The sequence below is a fragment of the Oryctolagus cuniculus genome, chromosome 20 (genome assembly GCF_051225735.1).
Source record: "Oryctolagus cuniculus isolate XC-2025 breed Fujian yellow rabbit chromosome 20, ASM5122573v1, whole genome shotgun sequence".
NCBI lineage: Eukaryota > Metazoa > Chordata > Mammalia > Lagomorpha > Leporidae > Oryctolagus > Oryctolagus cuniculus.
Window position 1 is genome coordinate 26,364,537 of NC_142886.1, and position 25,387 is coordinate 26,389,923.

At 45.5% G+C, this 25,387-nt stretch overlaps 1 protein-coding gene across 23 annotated transcripts in view; it reads left to right on the plus strand.

Annotated features, from left to right (window-relative positions):
* Positions 1–25,387, plus strand: part of TTLL5 (tubulin tyrosine ligase like 5) — a 278,203-nt gene that overhangs the window by 176,841 nt on the left and 75,975 nt on the right. For all 23 annotated transcript variants that reach the window (XM_070065290.2, XM_089322397.1, XM_017349414.4 and 20 more), the window contains one exon: positions 23,093–23,288. In XM_070065290.2, coding sequence (XP_069921391.1) covers positions 23,093–23,288 — 196 coding nt within the window. The remainder of the gene's footprint in view (positions 1–23,092; positions 23,289–25,387) is intronic.

Below are 25,387 nucleotides of genomic sequence, written 5' to 3' on the forward strand. Positions count from 1 at the left end.
ATGTGGTCTTTCCTAAGAAGTCTTTGATTATGCTGATGTCTTAAAAAGTTTCCCCAAATTTCTTATCTAATAATTTGATATTATCATGTCGTAGCTTTAGATCCTTGATACATTTTTTAGTTGATTTTATATAAGATGTAAGCTAGGGGTCTTGCTTCAAAATTCTGCACATGAGATCCAGTTTTCCCAGCATCCTTTGTTAAAGAGACTGTATTTTCTCCAGCGATTGATTTTAGCTCCTTTGTCAAAGATTGATTTCAGGAGTTTCTCTTATGTTCTGTTGGTCTACATGTCTATTTTTGTGGCAGTACCAGACTGTTTTGATGATAACTTCCCTACAAGGGAAGTTATGTCTTGAAATCTGGTATCGAAATGCCTCCAGCTTTGTTTTTGTTGTTTAAGATTGCATTAACTATTTGGAGTCTCTTGTGTTTTCATATGAATTTTAGCATCATTTTTCTAGGTCTGAGGAAAATGTTGGTGTTTTGATTGAGATCACATTGAATCTGTAAATTGCTTTTGATAGTATGGACATTTTGTTGCTAAAAATTCCAATCCATGAACATTTAAGATTTTTCCAGTTTTTGTGTCTTCTGTTTCTTTCATGTTGTATAATTTTCATCAGAGAGATCTTTTACCTCCTCGGTTGAATTTATTCAAGATTTTTAATTTTTTGGTAGCTTTTGAGAATGGAATTGATCTTAGAAGTTCTTTCTCAGCCATGGCATTGTCTGTATACAAAGGCTATTGATTTCTGTGTGTTGATTTTATATCCTGCAACTTTACCAAATTTTTTTTTTTTTATGAGTTCAATAGTCTCTTAGTGGAGTCTTTTTGGCTCCCCTATATATAGAATCATGTCATCTGCAAAAAGGGATAATTTGACTTCCTCCTTTCCAGATTTCTTTTCCTTGCTTAAGGGCTCTGGCTAAAACTTCAAGGACTGTAGGCCTGCGCCACGGCTCAATAGGCTAGGCTAATCCTCCGCCTTGCGGCGCCGGCACACCGGGTTCTAGTCCCGGTCGGGGCGCCGGATTCTGTCCCGGTTGCTCCTCTTCCAGGCCAGCTCTCTGCTGTGGCCCGGGAGTGCAGTGGAGGAAGGCCCAAGTACTTGGGCTGTGCACCCCTTGGGAGACCAGGATAAGCACCTGGCTCCTGCCTTCGGATCAGCGCAGCGCGCCGGCAGCAGCGGCCATTGGAGGGTGAACCAATGGCAAAGGAAGACCTTTCTCTCTGTCTGTCTGTCTCTCTCTCTCACTGTCCACTCTGCCTGTCAAGAAAAAAAAAAAAAAAAAAAAAAACCTTCAAGGACTGTATTGAATAGCAGTGGTGAAAGTAGGCATCCTGGTCTGGTTTCAGACGGTAGTGGAAATGCTTCCCACATTTCCCCACTCAATCAGATGCTGGCTGTGGGTTTGTTGTAAATTGCCTTGATTGTGCTGAGGGATGTTCCTCTGTCCTCAATTTGCTTAAGGATGTTGTATTTTATCAAATGATTTCTCTGGATCCATTGAAGTACTCATCTGGTTTTTATTCTTCAGTTTGTTAATATGATGTATCACACTGACTGATTTGTGTGTGTTGAACCATCCCTGCATACCAGGGATAAATCCCACTTTGTACGGGTGAATGATCTTTCTGATGTGTGGTTCAATTCGATTAGCTAACATTTTGTGAAGATTTTTGCATCTGTGTTCATCAGTGATATTGATCTGTAGTTCTCTTTGTTGTATCTTTTTCTAACTTTGGAATTAAGGTGATGCTGGCCTCATAGAAGGAGTTTGGGAGAATTCTCTTCCTTTCCGTTGTTTTAAATAGCTTGAGAAGAAATGGGATTAGTTTTTTTTTTTTTTTTTTTTTTGGAAAGAGGAGGAGGAGAGAGGGAGAGAAGGGGAGAGAGAGAGAGAGATCGATCTTCCATCCTCTGGTTCACTGCCCAATGGCCACAATGGCCAGCTAGATCAGGCTGAAGCAAGGAGTCAGGAGCCTCCTCCGGGTTTCCACATGGGTGCAGGAGCCCAGGCACTTGGGTCATCTTCCACTGCTTTCCCAGGTGCATTAGCAGGGAGCTAGATCAGAAGTGGATTAGCCGTTTCTTGAACCGGCACCCATATGGGATGCCAGCTTTGCAGGCAAAGGCCTAACCTGCTGCACCAGAATGCTGGCCCCTGGATTTAGTTCTTTTTTGAAAGTCTGGTAGAATTCAGCAGTGAAGCCATCTAGTCCTGGGCTCTTCTTTGTTGTGAGGGTCTTTATTACTGTTTCAGTCTCCATCTTGGTTATTTGTATGTTTAGGTTTTCTATGTCTTCATGACTCAATTTTGGTAGGTTGTATGTGTCCAGGAATCTGTCCATTTCTTCTAGATTTTCTGATTTGTTGGCATACAGCTGTTTGTAAGAATTCCTGATGATTCTTTTTATTTCTGTGGTATCTATTGTTATATCTCCTTTTTTATCTCTAATTATTATTAATTGGGTCTTCTCCCTCTTTTTTCTGGTTAGTTTGGCTAATGGTATATCAATTTTGTTTATTTTTTCAAATATCCAGCTCTTCATTTCACTGATCTTTTCTAATTTTTTTGTTTCAGTTTTGTTTATTTCTTCTCTAATTTATTTCTTTCCTCCTACTAATTTTGGGTTTGGTTTGTTGTTGTTTTTCTAGGTCCTTGAGATGCATTGATAGCTCATTTATTTGATGCCTTTCCAATTTCTTGATGTAGGCACCAGTTGCTATAACTTCCCTCTTAACATTGCTTTTCTTGTGTCCCATAGGCTTTGATATGTTGTGTTGTCATCTTCATTCGCTTCCAGGGATTTTTTCTTTCCTTTTTGATAGTTACCATCCTAATGGTAATTTTTGTTTTCTTTTCCCTAATGATTAGTGATGTTGAACATCTTTTCTTGTGCTTGTTGGTCATTTCTGTGTCTTCTTTAGAGAAATGTCTCAAGTCCTTTGCCCATTTTTTAACCAGGTTGATTTTTGTTGTTGAGTTGTAGGAATTCTCCATTGTGGATATTCATCCCCTGTCAGTGTATAATTTGCAAATATCTTCTCCCATTGTGTGTGTTGCCTTTTTACTCTGTCGATGGAGTCACCTTTGATACACAGAAGGGTTTCATTTCGATCAAGTACAGTGTGTCGGTTTTTTCTTTTGTTGCTTATGCCCTTGGAAAGCCTTGCCAAATCTGATGTCTTGAAGCTTTTGCCCCGTGTGCTCTTCTAAGAGTTTTGATGGAGTCGGCTGTATTGTTTGGGTCTTCCAGATGCAGTGTCATTTTTGTGCTGTTCTGTTGTTTGCTTAGGCCAGCCCTGCTCAGTGTGGGAGGGGGCTGCTCAAGGACAGGAGGACCAGGGTTGAGGATCACTGAGGGCCATCTTGAAGGCTGACTCTTACGAGAATTCAGGAGTACCATGTTAGAAGTTAAGTAATTCGAGTGTGGCTTTTGTGACCCAGTGGGTAAAGCCACTGCTCAGGATGCCCCCTCGCCAGTCAGAGTGCCTGGTTTGAGTCCCGGCTACTCCTTGCTTCCGGTCAAGCTTCCTGCTAATGCGCCTGGGAAGCAGTGGATGATGATCCAAGTACTTGGGAGACCAGGCTGGAGTTCCTGCCTCCTGATTTTGACCTGGCCTGCTGACTGTTGTGGACATTTGAGAAGTGAGCCAGCACATGTTGGAGCCCTCTCTTTCTCTGTCTCTTCCTCTCCCTCTTGCTGTCTCTGTGCCTTTCAAATAAATACATCTCTTTTTAAAAAAATAATAATTCCATAAAGCTTATGAAAATGAGAATTCCTTGCCTCTTCTCTCCCCTGTGCTATCCATTTTAATTTCTATGTTAGAAATAATTGCTTTCAGCTTTCCTGTAGCCATTTCTTCTGTTATTACTCTCGTATTTTTAAGTCATATGTTTGTTCTGTTATTTTTAGAGATTTAATTTTAAATTACACTATTACCTTCCTATTAGGAGATGGGATTTTGTGTCGTTACGCTGCCTCCTCCCCCAGTGCACGCTTCTCCTCCCATCCTCGCCATTGACAAAGAGTTCACTTTTTGGATAGATCAGTGTTCATTGCTTTTATTCTTGTGACTATGACCTTGAAAACTCTTGAGCCTCTAGGAGTAATGAGTTGGTCTCTGTCTTTACCCACTCCTCTGTAACCCTGTCTGACTTACTTTCTGTACTGTCTACTTCCCTAGGTCTGTCTTAGTACCTGTTATGAGTTAAGAATAAGTTTCAAGTTTCTTCCAGCCCAGGACAACCCACACAGGACTGGGAAATGTGGCAGAGTGAGGAGGATATTTGTGTGTGTTTATTTTTATTTATATTTGGCAGACTGAAATATTTAAGTCCATGCTTTTAAAAATTAGATAAAAAAGTCATGTACACATGTAGCCATGTCAGAGACATAAAGTCTTCTCAGAGGTAGCTACAGTTAAAAGGTTGATTTGTATGTTTTTCTACATATTTTCTGTGACTTTTTTCTTTCTAATATAAGGGGGACTTTAAAAAGTTCTGGAAGGGGCAGGCATTGTGGCGTAGTGGGTTGAACCAGTGTCTGTAGTGCCAGCATCCCATCTGGGCACCGGTTCGGGTCCTGGCTGCTCCACTTCCAATCCAGATCCCTGTTGGTGCACCTGGGAGGGCAGCAGAAGATGGACCAAGTGCCTGGGCCACTGTGCCCATGTGGGAGATCTGGATGGGACTCCTGGCTCCTGGCTGCAGCCTGGCTCAGCTCTGGCCAGGCCAAAGGCAGCAGATGGAAGATTTCCCTCTCTCCCACCCTTCCACCCCACCCCATAACTCTGACTTTCAGATAGATAAATAAATGAATCTTTAAAAAAAAAATAAAGTTCTTGGAGAACTGAATTAAAATAAAAGCTTATTTTGATGTAAAATTTTTGAAGTTATCCATAGGGTTTTCATTTCCAATAAATATTTTGAATGTCTTGTATGTTTCTATTTTTTCAGTCTGTTCATAGAAACTATATTTTTAGCCACTATATAGTTTTCCAAGGTATGAATGGAAAGTAATTTATTCTCATTCTATTAAGGAGCACCACATTTTATCTAATTCATACATCTTTGTTCACATGTGCAAGTATTATCTTTTCTAAAATTTTTATTTATTTGAAAGGCAGAGAGACAAAGAGATCTTTCACTGCTGGTTCATTTGCCAGATGCACACAGTGGCCAGGGTTGAGCTTGACTGAGACCCATCCAGGCCTCCTGTATGGGTGACAGGTTCTAGAGTAGTCAAGGTATCACCTGTTGCCTCCCAGGCAGCATGTTAGCAGGAAGCTAGACTCAGGAGCAGAGCTGAGACTTGAACCTAGGCACTCCAGTATGGGTTGCAGGCATCCTTAAGTGGTTGTTAATTCCTGCCCCACGTGCAAGTGTTTCTGTAGGGTAAATCACTGAAAGTGGAATTTGTTGGATCAAATGGCAATGTTCCCTTAGAATTTGTATGGATACCGTTGAATTGGCCTCCAAAAAGGCTGTCGCACTGTACCTTCCACTCTGGAGTTGAGAGTGTGCCCCTCTCCCCTTGCCCTTGCCAGAGGTGCTTACCACTGACCCGCGTGTCTGCCCCTCTGGACTCACCTCTGTCCTGCAGACTCCCTGCCATCGTTACGGGTGATGAGATGCAGAATAGGCCCTAGCTGGGGATCTGTTCATTTAGGCGTGGTTTCTTTGGGGCAGGAATACAAGCGGGAGGGGGCTGCGGGACAGGAGGCTAAGAGTTCTCCGTGGGCCCTTGGTGTCCACTAAGACTGGGAGGAAACCCGGAGTCCAGTTCTCTTCCTCCCCGCCCTGCTGAGGTGCCGTTCTCTCCTGGCTTTGTTGCTGACTGATTTCGCCCAAGGAGCCTGTGCGAGGAATAACCAGAAAAGTCGCAGACGGAGGACAAGAAGCTTAAGGAAAGTGTTCTTTTAAAAGGGGAAGAAAAACGCTTGATGTATTTTTAATATAAAATGTGGAAAAAGTATAAAAGGGTGGGGGCGGGGGAACGGAGGGAGGAAAGAGATTCTTCACGGTAATGGGAACCAAATGTTGGCTGCGAGGCTGCGGCAGTCTCCGTTCTCGCACTCTTCCTGTAAACGCAGCCGCTTTTCAAAGTGATAGTAAGGAGAGGCCAGGCGCAGGGCGCCCTTAACCCTTCCGTATCTGGACGGCTCCTCCGAGCCAGCCCCAGAGGTGGTGTCCACCTGGCGGAAGTCCTGGCACCTGCAGCATTTCTGAGCCCCTCTTACTCCCATGGCAACAAGAAGGCCATGGTAGGACGCCAGCTCGCTCGAGCAGCTCATGGCGTGCCCAGATTTCTCTCCTGCGGATGGCAAGCAGCAATGTGCTTGATGATGGCCGCTTCCCTTGCGGCGTTGAGAGGGACTTAGGATGAGACGGGCAGTCTCTCTTCCTTGGTCAGAATCCCGTTACAGGCAAGCCCTGCTGGCCTCTCTGCAGTGCGGAAGTGCCTGTACTCGCCTGGAGGTCTAGGCCTTTGTAGTCCACTCTTGCCATGGTGCCGTCACCACTGTTAGGTGGTGACTTTCAGAAGCTGAAGGGCGCTCCCTGATGCGGTGACTTCCGGGAGGTCAAAGACAGGCATCTGCTTCCTGGCCTAGCCATTCGTGCCAGGCGCGGAGTGGGGTTTCCCAGAGGCAGTTCCCAGTTCAGCTGGCTCTCCCCTTCGTTTAGATTTAAACTTTGTTCAGGCCCTGTTAAACAGCCTTCTGGGGCAGGCGTTTGGTGTGATGGTTAAGTCACCATTTGGGATGCCCACATCCCAAATGCGCCTGCATTCAAGTCCTTGCTCCACTCCCGATGCCAGCTTCTTGCTGATATGCACCCTGGAAGGCAGCAAGTGATGCCTCCAGCCACCACGCGGGAGACCCAGATGCAGCTCCAGACTCCTGACTTCAGCCTGGCCGAAACCTTGGGAGTGAACCAGCCAGATGGAAGGTCTCTCTTTCTCTTTCTCTCTGCCTTTCAAATAAATAGAAATGAATAAATAAATATAAATTTAAAATCCATCTTGCACAAGAAAAGGAATCTTAGTTTTTGTGTCAAATATTTCCCATGTCATTGGGGTAGCCGCTGAGTGCAGGACTGGTAGCAGCGGACAGGTGCGCAGACTCTGCGACTGTCAAAGGTGAAGCGTCTCTTTTATTTGAAATGTCTCAGTTAAGAGCAATCTTTGGGATGATTTTATAGTTTCATGTTTCACATTGAAGTCAGTGATCCATTCCAAGTTAATTTTCCCATGAGGTCTGAAGTTTAGGTTGACTTTTTTTTTTTTTTTTTTTTTTTTGCCTCTGGACATGCAGTTGCTCAAACAATTGCATAAAGCAACAGGAAAACTTAAAAAGATTATTGGTTTTGCAGCTTTGTCAGAAATCAGTAGAGCGTATTTTTGTTGAGCTTGGGATAATTGTCATGTTCTCTAAGCAAAGTCCCATAGCATTAATCATTCATTAGATTATCTTTTCGTAGGGGCAGTTTTAGGTTCCAGTTTTCCATTCCTCACCGTAACTGTGCAGTCAGACTAGGTTCAGAAGAAGCCCTTTCACCCACTGTGTGTGTCCACGTGCAGAAGTTCTTCATCAGCCTCAGTTTGCTCACCTGTAGAATGGAGTACACCCCATCTCACAAGCTTGCTGTGAAGGCTCACCCAGCCTTGGAAGCGTTGAGCCAGGCATTGAGAAAGCCCTCGCGCTGGGGAGGTGAGGGTGACAACATGGCTCTCTGCGTGCCTGGCCACCACAGCCCACCTTCACTCCTGCCCCGGGCCTTCCCCAAACCTTCCTGTTGCAGCTTTTTTTAAATTGCAGTTTCCTTGCGAGTGCCTGAGTGATCCCGGTTCAAGCTTACGTGGCAGCTTGGCCAGTGAGTGTGTCGCCCCACCCTCTGTGACCGGCCATTTAGCCGCGGGGGCTCTCCCGTTATTTCCTGCTCTTTTATAGCCTCTTCCCTCTGCCCGGGATTTCCCTGTCAGCTGACAAAGTGCCGGTCATCTTTTGGAGACTCAAGCATGATGTCATTTCTTCCTGAGAGCCTTCCTTGATCTTCTCCCGTAGGAAGCTGTTCACTACTTCTTGTTAGTTATTTATTTATTTATTTATTTATTTATTTTAAGGCTGGTGTCCTGTTCTTGGTGGTATAGTTTGGGGAGTAACTGGAGTTGTTTTCTTAATTAAAAAAAAAAAAAAGGCAAACGTGCACATAATAAGTCTAATCATGCGTCACTCAACAGCAGGGATACACCCCCAGAAATGCCTCTCTAGGTGCTTTTGTTATGCAAGCCTCACAGAGTGTGTTTGCAGAGACTGAGACAGGACGGTGCCTCCAGGCAAGGTGCTCTTAGGGACCCCTGCCGCATGCACGACCTGTTGTTGCCTGAGAGATCACTGCACAACGTGTGATTGGACCTAAGTACGCACGAGAAATCCAGCCACTGTATCTTGGCATAAGTACTGAACGGGAAAAGCAGATTCTATCAGCAGAGCGAGGTGGTACGTGCCAGGGCCATCAGCGTGGTTGCAGAATGGCACTGCGGGTGACTTTTTCTCCTTCTTTGTACTGCTGGGACGTACACGCTTTAATAGTCAACAAGTTTTTAGTTTTTAAATTTTTATACTGTTTAATGTATTCTACAACTTGATATTAATTCAGAAGCATTTCTTTTTTATTTTGAAATAGGATTGTGATCTACCATTTATCAAAAGAGAGGAACAGGGCCAGTGTAGCAGGTTAAGCTGCCCCTTGCATCACTGGCATCCCATATGGACACTGGTTTGTGTCCCAGCTGCTCCACTTCCAAGCCAGCTCCCTGCTAATGCATCTGGGAAAGCAGCAAAAGATGGCATAAATCCTCAGGGCCCTGCACCCATGTGGGAGACCTGGATGAGTTCCAAGCTTCTGGCCTCAGTCTGGTCCAGCCCCAGCTGTTGCAGCCATTTGGGGAGTGAACCATTGAATAGAATATTCTCTCTCTCTCTCTCTCTCTCTCTCTCTCTCTCTCTCTTTCTCTTTCTAAGATTTATTTATTTAATAGAAAGACAGAGTTATAGAGAGAGAGGGAAAGACAGATAGAGAGGGAGAGTCATACATCTTTCATCTGCTGGTTCACTCTCCAAATGGCCGAAACTGCCAGGGCTAGGTCAGGCCTAAGCCAGGAGCCAGGATCTTCTTTCTGGTCTCTCATTGGGTGGCAGGGATCCAGGGACTGGGACCATCTTCCACTGCTTTTCCAGGCGCATTAGCAGGGAGCTGGATCAGAAGTTTATCAGCCAGTGGGAAACAAATCAGCATCCATATGGGATGCCAGCATCACAGGTGGAGCTTAACCCGCTATGCCAGCCCCTCTGTCTCTCCCTACTGTCTCTGCAACTGTGCCTTTGAAATCAATCAATCTTAAAAGGGGTGAGGGGACAAAGGGAAGGCTAAGAGGACTAACAGTTATTGAATTCTTAACTCATGCCAAACCCTATGCTTTTCCTGAGTTATACTACTTTACTTATTCCTGAAAACATGGCTGTCACATAGGCCCTGATATCCTCTTGTATGGGTGATAAAGTTGTCTCACCATTTGTCCCTGGTCACCTACCAAATAACAGGTGCTGCAAGAATTTGGACCCTGCTCTTTCCATTGTGAAAGTTCATTCTCTTTTCTCTACTTTAACTTCCATGCTGGCCCAGAGAGGAAAGTCACAGAGGCACCCCAGACCAAACACCTGCTGCTGGATGAGAGTGTACAGAGGAGAGGTGGGCGTGTCTCTGACGTCACTCTGAGCTGTCACTAGTGGAACACAAGCAATGATCTTTCTGGGAAGGAAAATGCAGTCATTGGAACAGTAGAACTCAGCATTGCAAATATCTCTATCATAGCTTATGCATTTGTGTCATTTTTCACTTTTACCAAATTCCAGTGTTAGAGAGGTTTTGTGTGTGGACAGAAAGGATCAGTGGCCTAAAGAAGCTAACTGTAAGTGTGACTTTTATTGACAGTTTGGATTGAATGTGGACTCTCCTGGATATAACTTAATTTCTTTCACAGATTTGTCAGGCAAATTAGTGTAACTGTTGTAGATGGGGAGGAATTCTAGGAGGGAAATCTTGTGACTCCAGGGAATGGAAATGGGGGTTACTTTAGTCCTCTGGATTTCTTCCAGTTGCCTGATCCTACAGTGTTGGTCAACACGTCATAGCTGTCATCTGTCACTGTAGCTGTGATTTAGCAAGCATAGGGTGTATTGGCTGTGGTATTTTAGAAGGGAACCATTTCATCATGAAAAGGTTATAAAGAGAAAAGGTGGTGAAGGATGTCCCCGTTAGCCTATATGCCGTTTATGGACTCAGCGGGAATCAGTTCATAAGACAGACATGGGGAGGAATCGCACGTTCCTTCGTCAGCAAGCATAATATCTGAATTTGGAGCTCTGAAGGTAAAGAATTACATTGAATTCAATCCCTGAAATAGTAATTCTAGATTCCTGTTTCTATCACATTCACACCAAGGCTGATTAGCTTGGACTTCCTGTTGGTTTGTGAGAAATTCAGATAAGTCCCAAATGACCTCAAAAATAAGATCATAAATAAATAACAGTGGCTAATAGTAACTAAATGCCCCATACGCCTTACCTCACTTAATAGCTAACGTCTGCTCTGTACTAGCAACTGTTCCGAGAGCTTTCCGTCCATCAGCTGGTTTCATGCTCATGGCTTCTTCATGAGCTAAGAACTCTGATCATCTCCACTTTTCCAACGAAGAAACTAAACACAAGGAAATGAAATGTCTTGCCCAAGATGACAGTTGGTGAATGGCAGTCGGGATTCAAGGATTCAAACCCAAGCACTACTGGTGGCAGAATCCATGCTGTCAGCTCTGCCAGTGGTTCTCATCCTAGGAATCCCTGGACAGAGCTCGTGAAGATAGAGGTGGCCAGGTCTCAGCTGCAGAGGTTCTGATTTCAGAAATCCTAGGGTGAGGTTCAGTTATTTTCAGTTTCAACAGCTTCTGCGCTGACACTGATGCCATGCTGATGGTAATGTTGCTGGCCCCAGGGCCGTGAGAACCCCTGCCGTATGCGTGTGGCCTCTCCGGGGGCTGGTAGTGAAGTGGGACACAGCTGAGGAGGTCAGTGTGTCTGCAGTGGTCTGATCCTGTCATAGACAGGTGCCTGCTTCCGGTGCCAGCTGTGACCTTGGACTAGACCCCTCAGTTCCTCTCGAGCATACATCAGTGCAGTTGTCTTGGTGCAGAGAGAAGCCTTTGCCATTGTAGCTTATGAGTAGAATCACGATGAAGGGCTGTTTCTGTCACTTGTATGTCGAAGGTGGTGTGAGAGAGTGGGCCCCAAGGAGCAGTCCATCCGCATGCTGCAGTGAGAAGAGAGCTTGGCCCTAAGGATGCCTTTTATTCCCTCCCTCTTTTGGCCCTGTTACCTTTAAAGAGACTTCCCTTTTGATTTCCCTACTTTATAAAAACATCTTAGGGAGAAAGGAAAAGGACAGGTGGAGAAGATCTTACCAAAAATAATAAGTAACAAGACGGGTGGAGTCTGGCCTGGTCTGTTTCCCCTGGCGGGCGGAAGAAAGGGAGCAGAGGCAGCGTCCTGGGCCAGGAAGGCCGGGGCCCTGGCTCTGCCAGTGCCTGCTGTTCTGCCTCCTGGGGAAAAGAGGAGACACAAAGGGAGCCCGACTGATGTGATGGACCAGGAATTCTAAATTTGTGACACTCTGCAAGCCGTTTGTGTGCACCAGGTTTGAACCCAGCTGCAAGTCAGTGGGGAAGTTCCCGGAAGCTGGCATGCCAGCTGCCCTAGACAGCGTGCATGGTAACTTCCACTCCCAAAGCCGTTCCTGGCTCGGCTTTGCGGGCTGTGAGCGCGAGGTGGTGGCGGTCCTGTTTCACAAGGGCCGGCCACGCTTGCGTGTCCTGTATCATTGTCACAAAGGCGTCAGACTTTTTCCTTTATTTGCGAGAAATCCTGCCGAGCTGGACGGAGTCTTCACTGTCGAGCGGGCCCGTGTCAGGGAGTTCTCCTTTGGCTTTCTGAAAGGTCACTCTTTGCTCACTTCTTTTTTAGTTCACAGCTGCATTTTTGAGGCTTCATGTGGTGTGCTGGTTATGCCAAAATAAAGAGCTGGATCAAAGACATTTCTTGTTCATAAGGCGAAGGATCAATGTGTCCTTTTGGATCCAGACTGCTAATAGATAAAGGACCTAGGAGTCTATCTACAGCACTGGCTGGCTCCCAGAATCCTAAGTTGCCTTCTAGAATGGTGCTGTGAACTTAACCTTTTGAAAGGTTTGGTTTTGTATCCCGCGTTGTGTTCCATAAAGCTTGCTTCCAGAGTCTCTGCCAGATGTACTAAGAAATCCAACTTTGTCCTTATTTCCTCCTCCTAGGGACCGTTCCATCAATCATGGAGTGGTAGGGGTGTGGAGAGGGCCGAAGTCTGGTTCACATTCCGTGTCCACAGTCAAGCCAGCTGGCTGAGCTCTCCCTGGACTCGGAAAGGACAGGCGTATCAGCTCCTCGCGTTGTGACATGATACCTCCGCGTGTTCCTCTTAAATTTATGCTGTTGCCACACATCTATTTAACAAAAAGAAGTTAGCCAAAATACCCCCCTAAGACATCTTCCCGTCATCACTGCTGCTTCTCTCTCCTTTTCTGTCTCTCTGTGGATTCAGTAAATAATCAGAAGTCTCCCCTCTCAGTTTCTTGCAGTTCTGGGTTTCAAACTGGATATCTTATTTGGATCCTGCTCGTGTGCTCAATTTGTTTGATTCTTGCAATTTTTTTTCTTTAGCCTCTTGATTTTGAGCCACAGTTTTCATCTGTGGCCCTGCTTTCTTTCACCTGCAGCATTTCTGTCCAGGTGTGCCGAAAACAGTGGGGATAGATGTATCTATTCCGGCTCTCACTGATGACCCGTCCCCTCCTGGTGTAGTTCCTTAGTTTTCCAGGTCTGTCCTGTCCACAGCCTTAGTTTGTTAGGGAGAATGAAACTCAAAAGTGAAGTCGAGATGTTGAATCTGTCCTGTTCTCTCTTGTTGAATGCTGTTTCCAAAGACCAGTTCACGGGGTTCCTGATCCCTGATTTATGTTTCTAGGGCTGGTGAGAGTGATTCCGTGTGTGGTTTTTGTGTGCAGAGAAGAAGCCTGTGCGTGGGGAAAGGAAGGGAAGAGAGAGAAATAACTTAGATGCTGAATATGTAAGCCGGTAATGGCTTACTCAGTTTCAGGCCAGAGTCTCAAAGATTAGCAAAGCAGTGACCTGGCAACCCTTGGAGAAGAAGGGACTCGCATAAGCCCAGCACTGGTTCATGAAAACAGCAAGTCATGCTACAGTAGGCTCGTTTCCCTCGTGGTAGAGTTGCTTTAGTGAGGGCAGATCAGGCCCTAAAGGAGAGTTACAGTAACTGGGCTCCAGCAAGGCACTGTGAGCACAAGAGAGATGAGTGAGGTAATACCGCCATGGAAGATATTTGGGAACCAAATGGATGACTGTACCCAAACAATGGATCAACGTGTGTCTGAGAATTGAGGCTCTGGGACTTTGCACGGGCTCACTGGGTCACCATTTTTATCAGTGTGTTCACATTTGCTTTCGTATTGCCTTGGATGCCTGCTGTATGCTAGGTACTTATATGTCCACAAGACATACAAGTCCTTTTTTCGGATGATGTGAAGTTGGAATTCCGTGAATGACGACCAAGATTCACGATGATTTAAGCATGCTAGGTTGATGAATGTAATTCATGGAACTGAATAGGGAATGACATAAAGCCCTCACATGGGTTCAAAAATTCAAGTGTAAAGAAGGATTAAGGATTTAGGTTGACTTTAAGTATAATAGAAGTTAACAGTGCAGTAAGAACTGCCAAAACCCAGTATTATCATGTGGGAAAATGTTCACAGCATATTGCCAGATGAAAAAAGCAGACAGTACAGCTGAGCCCAGAATTACTGTGTGTGCAAGGGGGATGTCAGAGCGCTCACACAGTGTTTATAGGAGGTTGGATCCCTTGGTGCCTTTTGTTTTAGCTCTTTCTGTCTGTGTTTCCCATGTGAATATGCTCACATCGCTTCTGCTCCTCCAAAAATTACTGTTGTTTAACCTTATTTTGAAAAAGTGAAAGGGCACCAGCCACTGTTGGTCCTTTGGGCCCAGGGAGGAGGAGGTGGTGGAGGAGGAGGGCTGTGATCGCCTTCCTCATTCTTCAGTGCCCCAGCACTTGGCCTGCCCTGCCCACAAGTGTTCTCCAGCTCTGCCCCCCTGGCTAGAGCAGTGGGCTTCCAACAGGAGGGTGTCCCCTCAGGCGGGGGCTGCCAGCCGCAGTGGTCCCTGGAAGGCGACACTGGCAAGTGGACTTTGCCGTCCTGCTTATACATCCTGAGTGACTCAGGCGTCCTCTTTTCGATCCACTGCCCCCATGGACATAATACTTAGTAAGGCATAATGGATAGTACGTTGCCTCTCTTCTTGCTTGGAAGTCATAGACTTGCTGTTCCTAGTTACCCAGCCCTACCAAAGGTTTGAATTCACTTTCCACGGGAAGGATGTTCATCGTAGCCCTAACACTTGTGTATGCTACCCAGTGTGCAGACCACTATCCGTGCATTACACATTCATCGTTCTTGTGCCAGCCCTGTAGGAGGTGGGGTTGATTTTTGTTCCCATTTCACAGCGGTCAAGATGCAGAGAGGTGAAGTTTGTTGCTTGCAGTGGTAGAGTCAGGATTTGCTCCTAGTATTCCAGATCCCAGTGCTTGGAGAGTAAGCTGCTGCCTCCTGTTCTCAGGATGGTCCAGTTCAGAACTTGCGTGTGGGTCCAGGGGCTGCTCCAGTGTTCTTTGACAAACTTGACTCTTGCATTGGTTTGGACGCCTTTCCAACACTCAAAACCTTTTATTTCCTTTTGCCTTCTTTCTTGGATTATTTCTTTAATCCTTTCCCGAAAGCCTTTCATTCTCTCAAATAAACAAAATATTGAAAGGTTTTTAAGCCCTTTCACCCTGTTCTCAAGCACTTCTAATTTCATATAGTTCTGTGCTCTCGACCTAGCATGGAGGTCGTCATGCGTTCACAAAGTTTTTCCAGATCAGTTCTGAACTTTTCAGTATCTTACATCCTGCCATTCCTGTTCTGCTTTGCCTCTTCCTGCAGAAGAACCATCTCAGGCTGATGCCAGGGTTTCAAAGAAACGGTAGAAGAGAGTATAGTTTGATCTCAAGGAGAAGGTCAAAGGTGAAAAAAATTTACTTCTTTAGTACATGCATTTTTTTAGAGTTAAAAAAAAGAATTCTAACACAGGTTCTCTAAGAATCAAAGCACCTGTCCCTGTGAATTTGAACTTTCATGGCAGGTCCTATTAACTGCTCCTGTTGAATACGCACACCTTTCAGTTGGCTAGCCAGCAGTGTTCACCAACAATTTCTTACAATTATAGCTAGTTTATAATTTACCTTATAAATTAAGACTTGTTAATAGAGGGTTTCAGTATCCGTTGTTAAATTTGTATCTAAATGATATTTGCGTTTTCTTTCCCACTAATAGAAGTACTCAGTCATTGAGTCGTCCACTGAATCCACTTTGTAAGCACATTTTGTTTTCCACAGGGTCTCCACTGTGCAGTTTCAGTGCCAAGCTTAACTGTCCATGGCCCTCTGACTCTCTTCTGAGTACATAGGGCTGTTAACGCCTCCAGGCTCCGCGTTTCAGCCCCAGTCCTTCTTCTTGCTTCGCATCCCGGGGGTCTATTTGCATCATTTTGTCCTTCTGCCTGTGTTCCTCTCATTTCTCCAGACTTTCCTGCCAGATGATACGATCCTTCATACTAATGTTTCATCACTGTTGTTATCATATAAGCCAATTTCTCTTAACTGTGTAACACCTTGCTTTGCGTTAAACCCTTTTGTAAAGGCCACCTATCCCCGAGTCCTGCTGCTTCTGACTTTTCCACCTTCTCCTGTTCCTTGTGGACCACCCCCTCCCCCCGCCTCCCCCGCCAGATCTGGAGCGTCCTGAGAACAGGAGCTATGTTTTTCTTCCTGGTAGCCCCTGAGCACCTAGGAAGTATTTCTAATAAATGTGCGTTGCTTTGCACTAAAATGAAGTTAACTACATGGGCACCTGTCTCTACCAATGATCTCCCAGTGCTGCAAAGTAAATGAAGAGAAAAAAAAAAGTAATTTTACAACTAAATCAGGCAAGTCAAGAATAGAGATGTAGGGGTGGGCTTTGTGGCACAGTGGGTTAAGCCACCACTTGGGATGCCCACATCTCATATTGGAGTGCCAGTTCAAGTCCTGGCTACACTGCTCCTGATCCAGCTTCCTGATAATGCACCCTGGAAGGCAGCAGATGATGGCTTAACTACTTAGGTCCCTGCCACCCATGTGGAGGACTTGGATGGAGTTCCAGGCCTCTGGCTCCAGCCAGAGAGGAAATCATAAGTTAGGATCTGAATGAAAGATAAATGAAAGTGATGTAACTTTTTGTTGGCATGTATGTCTTAAAAATTGAATCTTAACTCATATAAATTAAAATGTATGTATTTTTAAGTATTCAATTTTTGAGTTTTAAGTTATATATAAACACATAACTACCACACTTAACACAACATGCAAATTTCTATCACACATCAACATTCCCTATCCATTGTCAATACAGCCTGTTCCCTCTGACCATTTACCCCCTCTCCTCTCTCCATAAATCAGATGTGCATATCCGTTGGACTTCATATAAATGGAATCATGGAATATTTATTCTTTTGTGTCTGACTTTTATTCAACATTGTGGGCTTTTTTTTGAGATTCATCTCTTTTGTTGCTTATATTAGTAGTACATTATGTTTTATTGAGTAGTATTTTGTTGTAGGAATATACCACAGTTTGTTTATCTGGTAGGATTGGTTCTAGGTTTTGACTGTTATGATCACAAATTCAATGAAAATTCCTTTTTCTGAAGATTTATTTATTTATTTGAAAGGCAGAGTGATGTCTTTGGATGAGCAGAAATGTTTGATATTACTAAAGTTCATTTATTAATGTTTTTCTTTTAAGATCAGTGCTTTTTGTGTTGTGTCTAAAAAACCTTTGCCTACCAGAAGGTCACGGACGTACTCTTGGGTTTCCTGTAGCGGCTCTGTGGCACGAGCTTTGAGGTTTAAGGGCTGTAATCCAGCCTGAACGTTTGTGTGTGGAGTGAAACAGTGGTTGACGCTCATTTTTGTCTCCTGAGTCCTCGGAGTACTTTGGATTTCCCAGCTGTTGACTGCCGTGTGCTCGCTTTGCAGCACAGACTCCTCCGCTGGTGACTGAATAGGCTCCTACACCCCTTCAGAGAACTGCTGCTCCCGAGTCGTGTTAAAATGGAATAGTTGTGTTGGGGGAAGGAAAAGTAGCAAACTAGGATCTGCGTAGCAACAGGACATTCTTGGAACCTTCCCAGTGTGCCATAGTTTTCTAAATACCGAATTCTCTGATTAGCCTATCCGTTTAGGATGTCATCACACCTTCTAAATTGTACTTGCACAGTGCTTTCACTTGTATTAACTCTTTAATTCACAACAGATGAAGAAAGCCTAAGACAAATACGGAGAAGTCAGATGAGCTGAGGGCCACGCTGGGGAGGATCCTTCCCATGCTTCCGAACACGGCCCACTCCTAGCCGCTCTGGGAGGCATTCATAATGGGACACGCAGAATCCGTTCCATGCAGTCCCTCTGGTTTTGTCTTTGGAGGCACCTCTCAAAACCAAAGGAGATTCTCGCCACACTGTCGTGCCTTTCTAACCACGCTGCTTCCGCGTTCTGGCCGCCACTGCCTTTTGCTGCCCGTGAGGGATCCCTCTGTCATCTGTAGGATCCTCAGCTCTTAGGACACATTTGGAGTGCCCACGGTATGTCAGGACTACTTTGTGACGTAGAATTTATAGACTAAGGGAATGGAGCCTGTGTTGTTCTTAGATGTCTGTATGCTCCATAAAGCGGCACTCAGGGAATGGCTATTGTTTCTTGTAAAGCAAGAATAAAGTTCTCCCCCAGAGAGCACGTCCTTTGTGACCCATCGTGTTTCTCGTTAGGAGCACCGCTGGCATTCGGAGCAGCACACCCACACCTTGACCTCTGCAGGGTTGCTCCTTGCGATTCGGAATACTTAGGCACCCTAAAGATTCACCTAATAAGTGCCCATAGCACCCTCGGCCCCCTCATTGTGAGGAATGGAAACAGGCTGACACAGTTCCAAACTCGAGTCAGGAGGGGCGGGGGCATCCTTGTGTGTGGTGGCTGTTTAGCAGGGAGGGTGGAGGAGGCTGGGGAAATGGATAGCAGAATCAGGCTCTGTGTCTACAGCTGTCGGGGCCCTCTGCCTCGGCCCTAGCCTGCAATCTTGTGATATCACATCATTTCTCAGGAAGTCTTGATACTGAAAGCATGTCTTTCCGGCAAGTGCAACCACATGCTGAGTGGATTTTGCTTTGCAATTCGCAGAGTCCATCCAAGTTTCCTAAAAACAATATCCATCCAGCGGAACGGCTGTTAAATCAAAGGGAAAGGCGTCACACTTCAGTGTGTATTGGCTGGAGGTTGTGCTGCAGGAGGCCAGTTATGGAGGAAAACGTGGCATCTGGCAGGGCCACAGTGAGTTTAGAAAGTACGGTGACATTCTAAATGATAGGCTAGTAAGAGAACGTGGTGCTTAGGAAAGCGTGCCATGTCATAGCCCGTTAGCCCCGTAGGTCGTAAAGGGCAAAACACAGCACAGGCGACTTTGAATCAGGTGTTTAACATGCAGAGCATGCACACAGCTAACTCTCTTGGCACCATATACTCTCGTCTGTTCTAGAACTAGTGGAAAACTATTAGAAATTCTTTTCAGGGAATATGAGAATGTGCACCATTACATTTTGGTATTGAACAAAGAATAATGCAAAGCACTAGATTTCAGGAAGAATGAATCTCACGGTTTTGTTGGGGGTAGGAAATGTATTACTAGGGACACAGAGTGAATTGAGGTTCAAGAAAATGGGATGGAGTTTGGGGTAGGAATGCAAGCTGTCAGATGTGATAGGAAGGAGTGTTTCGGAATGTGAGTTATTCACTCAGCCCCAGCATCAAGCAAGACCCAAATTATAGAGCACCTGGCCTCCCCTGTAACGTCGTTGTAACACCTGCCCACTGCAGGTGCTTGTGTGAGATATGCCATGGCTAGAGGAACCCCCACCGCAGTTCAAAGCCAGCAAGTTTCTCATGGTACTTACCATGTTACCCAGCTGAGCACTGCCCACCCCCACCGCGTATTGCACCATAAAAATTCCTGCCTCTTTAGTTAAACCTCTACTTGCTTGAGAAACTTCCTTTTGTGATTTGGAGACTGGGCTTGTGTTGCTGATGAGATTAAAAACAGATTTCATTATAAAAAGTTTATGGTGTTCCAGTCTGCGCAGTATGTGTGTAGTTGGAAGAACACATCTCCTCATCTCCACAGTTTCTTATTTGAGCCCCTCCTGCCCAGTGTCCTTGCCCTAATACACCCACAGGCCCCGGGCCTCATGTTTGTGTACCTGAGAATCCGAACCTCACAGTTTGTCCGTGAGCAGCATCCCACTAAGACTCTGATTTCTACTGAATCTCTGCTGAGAGTGTTTGTTATTAAAACAGACTTTAGCAAATAAAACCAGTCTAGCAGCCAGTGAGGTGAATTCTGATAGAAGCTGCATAGTTATAGAAGTCTCCTAATACCCAGTCACTGAGTCTAGAGTGCTCCCTGTGACCAGGAAACCACATGTGGCAACAGACTCACTGTGGGTGAATCGTTGTGCCGTTTGGGCCAGTTATCACAAATAATAGTCATCCTGGACTCCAGGCAGGGCCTCTGCGCTGGGAATCTCAAGGCTAATGGGCAGAGACATTTCCTGCTTTTCACCTGTCCCCTTCCTGGATCAGCCTGCTGCCCTGAGCCTTCTCTCTTACTTAAACCTGAGTCCCTCTCTCCCTTGCCCCTCCTTCAGCTCCCAGCTCAGTCGTGCCTTTAGCTATTCAGTCTGTTCCTTGGGTGTTACCTTCAGTAAACTTTTCTCTTCCCTCACTAATGAGAAAAGAAAGATGCGGTTGCGGGGGCTCCTCCTCTCCTAGCCGTGTGACGCCGTTTGAGTCCCACTGAACGTTCTACCTTGTCCATTTTTAAAATGTTCTTAGCTGCTTACTTGCATTCCATCACCACATTTCTCCATACTTCTGGAAGTCCCTTGGAAAAGCTCACTTGTTTTTTAACCTATGTGATAGCGTGCACACTGAGACATTTCAGGAGGGATCACTCGAGTTCAGATAGTGTACTCAAAGAAATCTAATACATAAGCTCTGAGCTTTGGGGTGCTGTTCTCCACGAGGATTTGCTGCTGGTGTGTAATTGTGTAGCTGAACTCTGGGCGCCATCTGTGGGAGCAAGGGATGCGACATACCAGAGCTAAGATTCTGTGAGTAGGAAACCTTTCATCCACGCACTCGAGAGTACATTCCACAGACTTGCCCTAGAGTTGGTATTTGGAAATCTCTTTATTTGCCAGCCGTTGGGATACCAAAACAGAGACCTGAAATTACCAGGCTCTGAGGGAGGTCACAGGCAAGAGAGGAGCGTGGACTTTTGGAGCTGGCAAACACTCCGCTTGGCTCCCTCCCCCTGTGCTCTGCTGTCAATCCTCAGGTGGCCCCTAGGTCAGGACTCAGGAAGGTCTGTGCAACCTCAGCCCGGTGGTGCCACACCTCCGTGGGTGAACCGATCACTAACGCCCAAAGAAAGGATAACAGTGACTGAAGCGCTGGGACTACTTCTCTCAGATATGCACGGTTTCATTTCTCTGAGCCCCAGCAGCCGGGGTCTGGTGTCCAGTGGTTCACTCCGAGAGTCCTCATAGTGTTTCCTCTGAGTAAAGTGTCCTTAACGTTGTATCCCAAAAAGGAAACAACAACAACCAAAAGTAGCTAACGACCCGTGAAGTGCAATCAGAAATGATCAGGAGGCAGAAGGACTGCCCCCTAAGGCTGTTCTCAAACTGAACGACACTGAAACACCTATAAGGTGAAACTTCCATTTTACTCATTTTAAGTGCACGATTCGGTGGCATTTTGTAAATACCCACTGTTGTGCAACCATCACTACTGTGTCCCGCAGAACATTTGTTTCAACACAAACTTCTGAAGCCCTGTGCTCGTTAAGCAGCACCTCCTTAATCCCTAGCCCTTGGCGACCACCATTCTCCTTTCTGTCCCTATGATCTCACTCTCTGTAGTATGCCATAATGTAAGTGGACTCCTGGGATATCTGTCCTTTGGCGACTGACTTATCTTACTTAGCATCATGTCTTCAGAGTTCATCCTTGTCGTAGCACGTGTTAGAATTTCCTTCTTTCTCAAGGCCAAATAATATTCCATTGCGTGGAGATCGCACATTTTGTCCACTCAGCGGTCAGTGATCAACATTTAGATCGTGTTCACCTTTTGGCTCTGTGAATCATGCTGCCATGAACCTTGGTGGAGTGCTGCTTAACTCCAGTTCTTTGGAGTGTACTCCTACGTCTGGAAGTGGAATTGCTAGATCGTAGAGTGATTGCATGTTTCTCTTTTTGAAGCACCAGCAAGTGTTTTTCCACAGTGACTGCACCTTTTTACATTCCCCCGACAGTGCACAGGGTTCCAGTGGTCAAAGGGGAAAAACAGGAGCCTATATTAGTGAAGAAATTCTCAGCACATCAAGAATTTAAGAATTTAGGCAACTAAACAGCACTCTGACCTCAGAATCAGCCCTTAAGGCTTTCAGATCTGACTGAAAAGCCCATGAGAGCATTTCAGGCATGGAAAGCCAAGACACTGTGGCAAAAAATTATCTACATGAAGGATTTCTGTGAGTGAGATCCCAGTGGAAAGAAGGGACCATCAAAGAAGGATGTACTTTTCTCTGAAGGGAGGAGAGAACTTCCACGTTGATTATGGCCCTGTCTAAATACTGACAGAGTCTGTGGACTCAAGAGGCTTCTGTATCCTTGGTAGCTCATGACAAGAGCCTTGTGTGATGACTGACATCATAAATATGAGTGTCAGTTGTTAAATTAACAACAGGAGTCACTGTGCACTTGCTCCCCATGTAGGACCTCTGTCCTTAATGAGTTGTACTATGAGAATTAATGGTAAAACTTGTCTTCAAAAAGTACTTTATACTTTGTGTGTCTGTGTGGGTGTAAACTGTTGAATCTTTACTTAGTATAGAGTTGGTCTTCTGAATATAAAGATAATTAAAAATGAATCTTAATGAAGAATGGAATGGGAGAGGGAGTAGGAGGTGGGATGGGAATGGGATTCAGAGGGTGGGTATGGGGGGAAGAACCGCTAAATTCCTAAAGCTGTACCTATGAAATTTGTATTCATTAAATAAAAGCTTTCTTAAAAAAATAAAAAGAATTTGGGCAAGGTAGACAGTCAAGGTATTTGCCAGACAGCATAGCCTGGGCACTGGTTAGCCAAAGAGACCATCAGCGCTTTGTCTTCTTGCATGTGTTGGCTGTCAGCCTGGGTAGGGATGACGCTGGGGTAAACTTGGAAGAATGAAGAAGGTATTTTTGTCACCACCAATTATGTTTTCACACAATAGGGATGGAAACTCTAATAACTTCTAAGAAGATTGAGCTATTTCATTAATGGGTAGATGAGTAAAACTTAAGAATTCTGCACAACACACCTCCTTACTTCGAAACTGTTAGAGGCAATGATTGTGACCCGGTGCCTTCCCTGAACGAGCCGCCCGTCCTGCATTTGATGCTCCATGGACTCTTCTTAGAGGTCTGATGGCAGTCACGCTGGAGTGAACTTGGCATTTCCATTCCTTAATGCCCAGCAGGTATTTACTGTACAGTGACCATGCGCCATGCCCGTGAGCAGCTGGAGAGTCCAGTTAAGCGGCAGAGTCCATTTACCACACAGGAAGTCCGCAATCCCAAGCGGTGCTTAGCTCTTGAGGAAAATACCTGCGACGTTTCTCGCCTCTCACACAGCCACTCTGAAGAAATCTGCTTTTTCTTTTCTCCCCAGGAGCCTCCAGGCAGGTGGCTTTGCATGGGAGGGCGAGCTGGAGAACAACGCATACAGCAAGGCGACAGGGGTGGTCCCCCAGCACAAGTACCACCCCACGGCGGGCAGCTACCAGCTGCATTTTGCCCTGCAGCAGCTTGAACAGCAAAAACTCCAGTCCCGGCAGCTTCTGGACCAGAGTCGAGCCCGGCACCAGGTAATTCAAGACGAGGCTTCTCCATGTGCTGGTAGCTTCCTTCTGTTTGGAGGGGGGGATCTACTACATGGGGGAATGCAGGATTGCCTTCCCCAAAGTTGACTATTGCCACCCTGGCCTGAGTGACTCTGGGGAGTCTCCTTTTAGGGACCTGTGCTGGAGCAGTAACACTGACTTTGCTGGAAGGCCATGTTGACCCCGTGTTTGATGTGGTACTTCGATTTGAGTATTTACAAAAATCTCTGGTGTAGTTTATCCTTTCTGTGGTACGGTCTAGTTTGGTAGCTTCCCAGAGTGTCTTACTCTGATACCTGCAAGTTAGCCTCTTAAGCGTCTTCACCTCCAGACACACTACTTCCTGCCTCCATAGACTTGTGTATCCAGAAATCCACATCAGCCGCTTGCCCATCAGTTTCCAAGGAGTAAATAACTTGCAGGTTCCTCTTGCAGGAAATGGTTGTAAGTTAGGTTGTTGGTCTGTAAATGATTCATTCCAGAGGTGTTTATTGAGTATCTGTCCAGTGCTGGGCACTGCTTCCCAGGGTGGGGCTGTGCCAGGGACCACACCCACAACATCCCCTGCTGTTGTGAGACCTATGCACTGGGAACTGTTGATTCCCCACTCACCGAGTCTGAAATGCCCGGAACTCCTGCAGGTGTGCGTGAGGGAGCTCCTTAAGCTTACAGCAGAGTGCGTCAGCATGGCCCCAGCCACAGAGAAAGACGCTGTTGCTAAGAAGCCAGGCCACGAAGAGTGATCTTGGCATTCACCGTTCAGGGTGGCCGGCAGGTTCAGCTGCCCTCTTCCACAGTGGGAGCGCAGGGCTGAGTCGGTGCTGATGCTGCGGAGCCGCCGGTGCTCGTTTTCCCTAGGAAATACTTGTCTCAGCTTCACCTCTGCTCGTTCACTGCTTCTCCTAGAGAAATGCCAAAGTGTGTTTCAGCTTCCACAGAATTCATATTCACTCAAAAGATAAAGCAGCATCTCCAGACGGCTTTTTATTTCCTCTCCAAATAAAATGATTTCATTGTGCTCTGGATCTTTCCGTTTCTTTTCAGCCATCATAAAATTTGGTCATTTTTTTTTTTCAACATAGCTTATTACTTGGTCATCTTTATCTGGAGTAGTATACTCTGTATTTTATCTTCATTCACCATAATTGAGAAATTGTGGATATAGGCTTTGGGGAAGCTACTTCTGTAGACATTTTTCACTGGAGAAAATTATAAACTTTTTAATCCAGAAAGCATAGAATATAGCATCTCATTTTGTCCGCCACATTGCCCTCTGTAGAAATTTCTTCATTTAGACTATCTTTGGAATGGTGGAGCTAGTTTATGTTCATGCAGTTGCTGATATAAATGTGCATCTGAGATAATTTCCTAACCTGTAAAATTTTAAAGACATTTTAAACGTCTGCGTTCCCTGTTGCTTAGAGTACTTGCGAGGGGCGGCCTAGTTCGATGCCGGCTGGTCGGGCGTCACCCCTAGAGAGCCTTTTTTCCCTTATGTGAGTGTCATCTGCCCCTTGGATCAGTCGAGGCAGTTGGTCCTCCAGTGCCTTGAAATGGTGGGTGGATTCTTAAAAAACTAGAAGGAGGTGTGTGCGGAGTTTTGAAGTTTGGGGCAGGAGAGGCAGTTTTGCTGATTTTCACTTTCAGAAACCGCTTCAGTCCTTGTGCTTTTGATTAGCTTCCAGCAACTCACATTCTTTTGAAAATTCAGAGCACTGGCGTTCTCATGTAGACTTTTTTTTTTTCACTAAGGATTATACTGGTTTAGTTTCACTGAATTATGAAGTATATGGAAAATATGTTTTTTAGAAGCTGTCAGAATATCTGTCCCAGGGAGGAGGCAGAACTCCCAAGAAGGGAGTTATCTCGTGTCTCCTGGAGAGGGAACAGAAAATCATCCATCACAATTTTATGTATGGATAGAACATGACTTTCGCCTTCCCCCTGTTCTTTTAAACCTAGGGAAAAATGAAGCTGGGCAAGGTTCTGGGACCGTAGGGGCGAGCTAAAGAAATGAAATTCTGTTAACTAGAAAAGTTTATAACAGAACAGCAGATCAGAGATTCAGCATTCTAATACGAAGG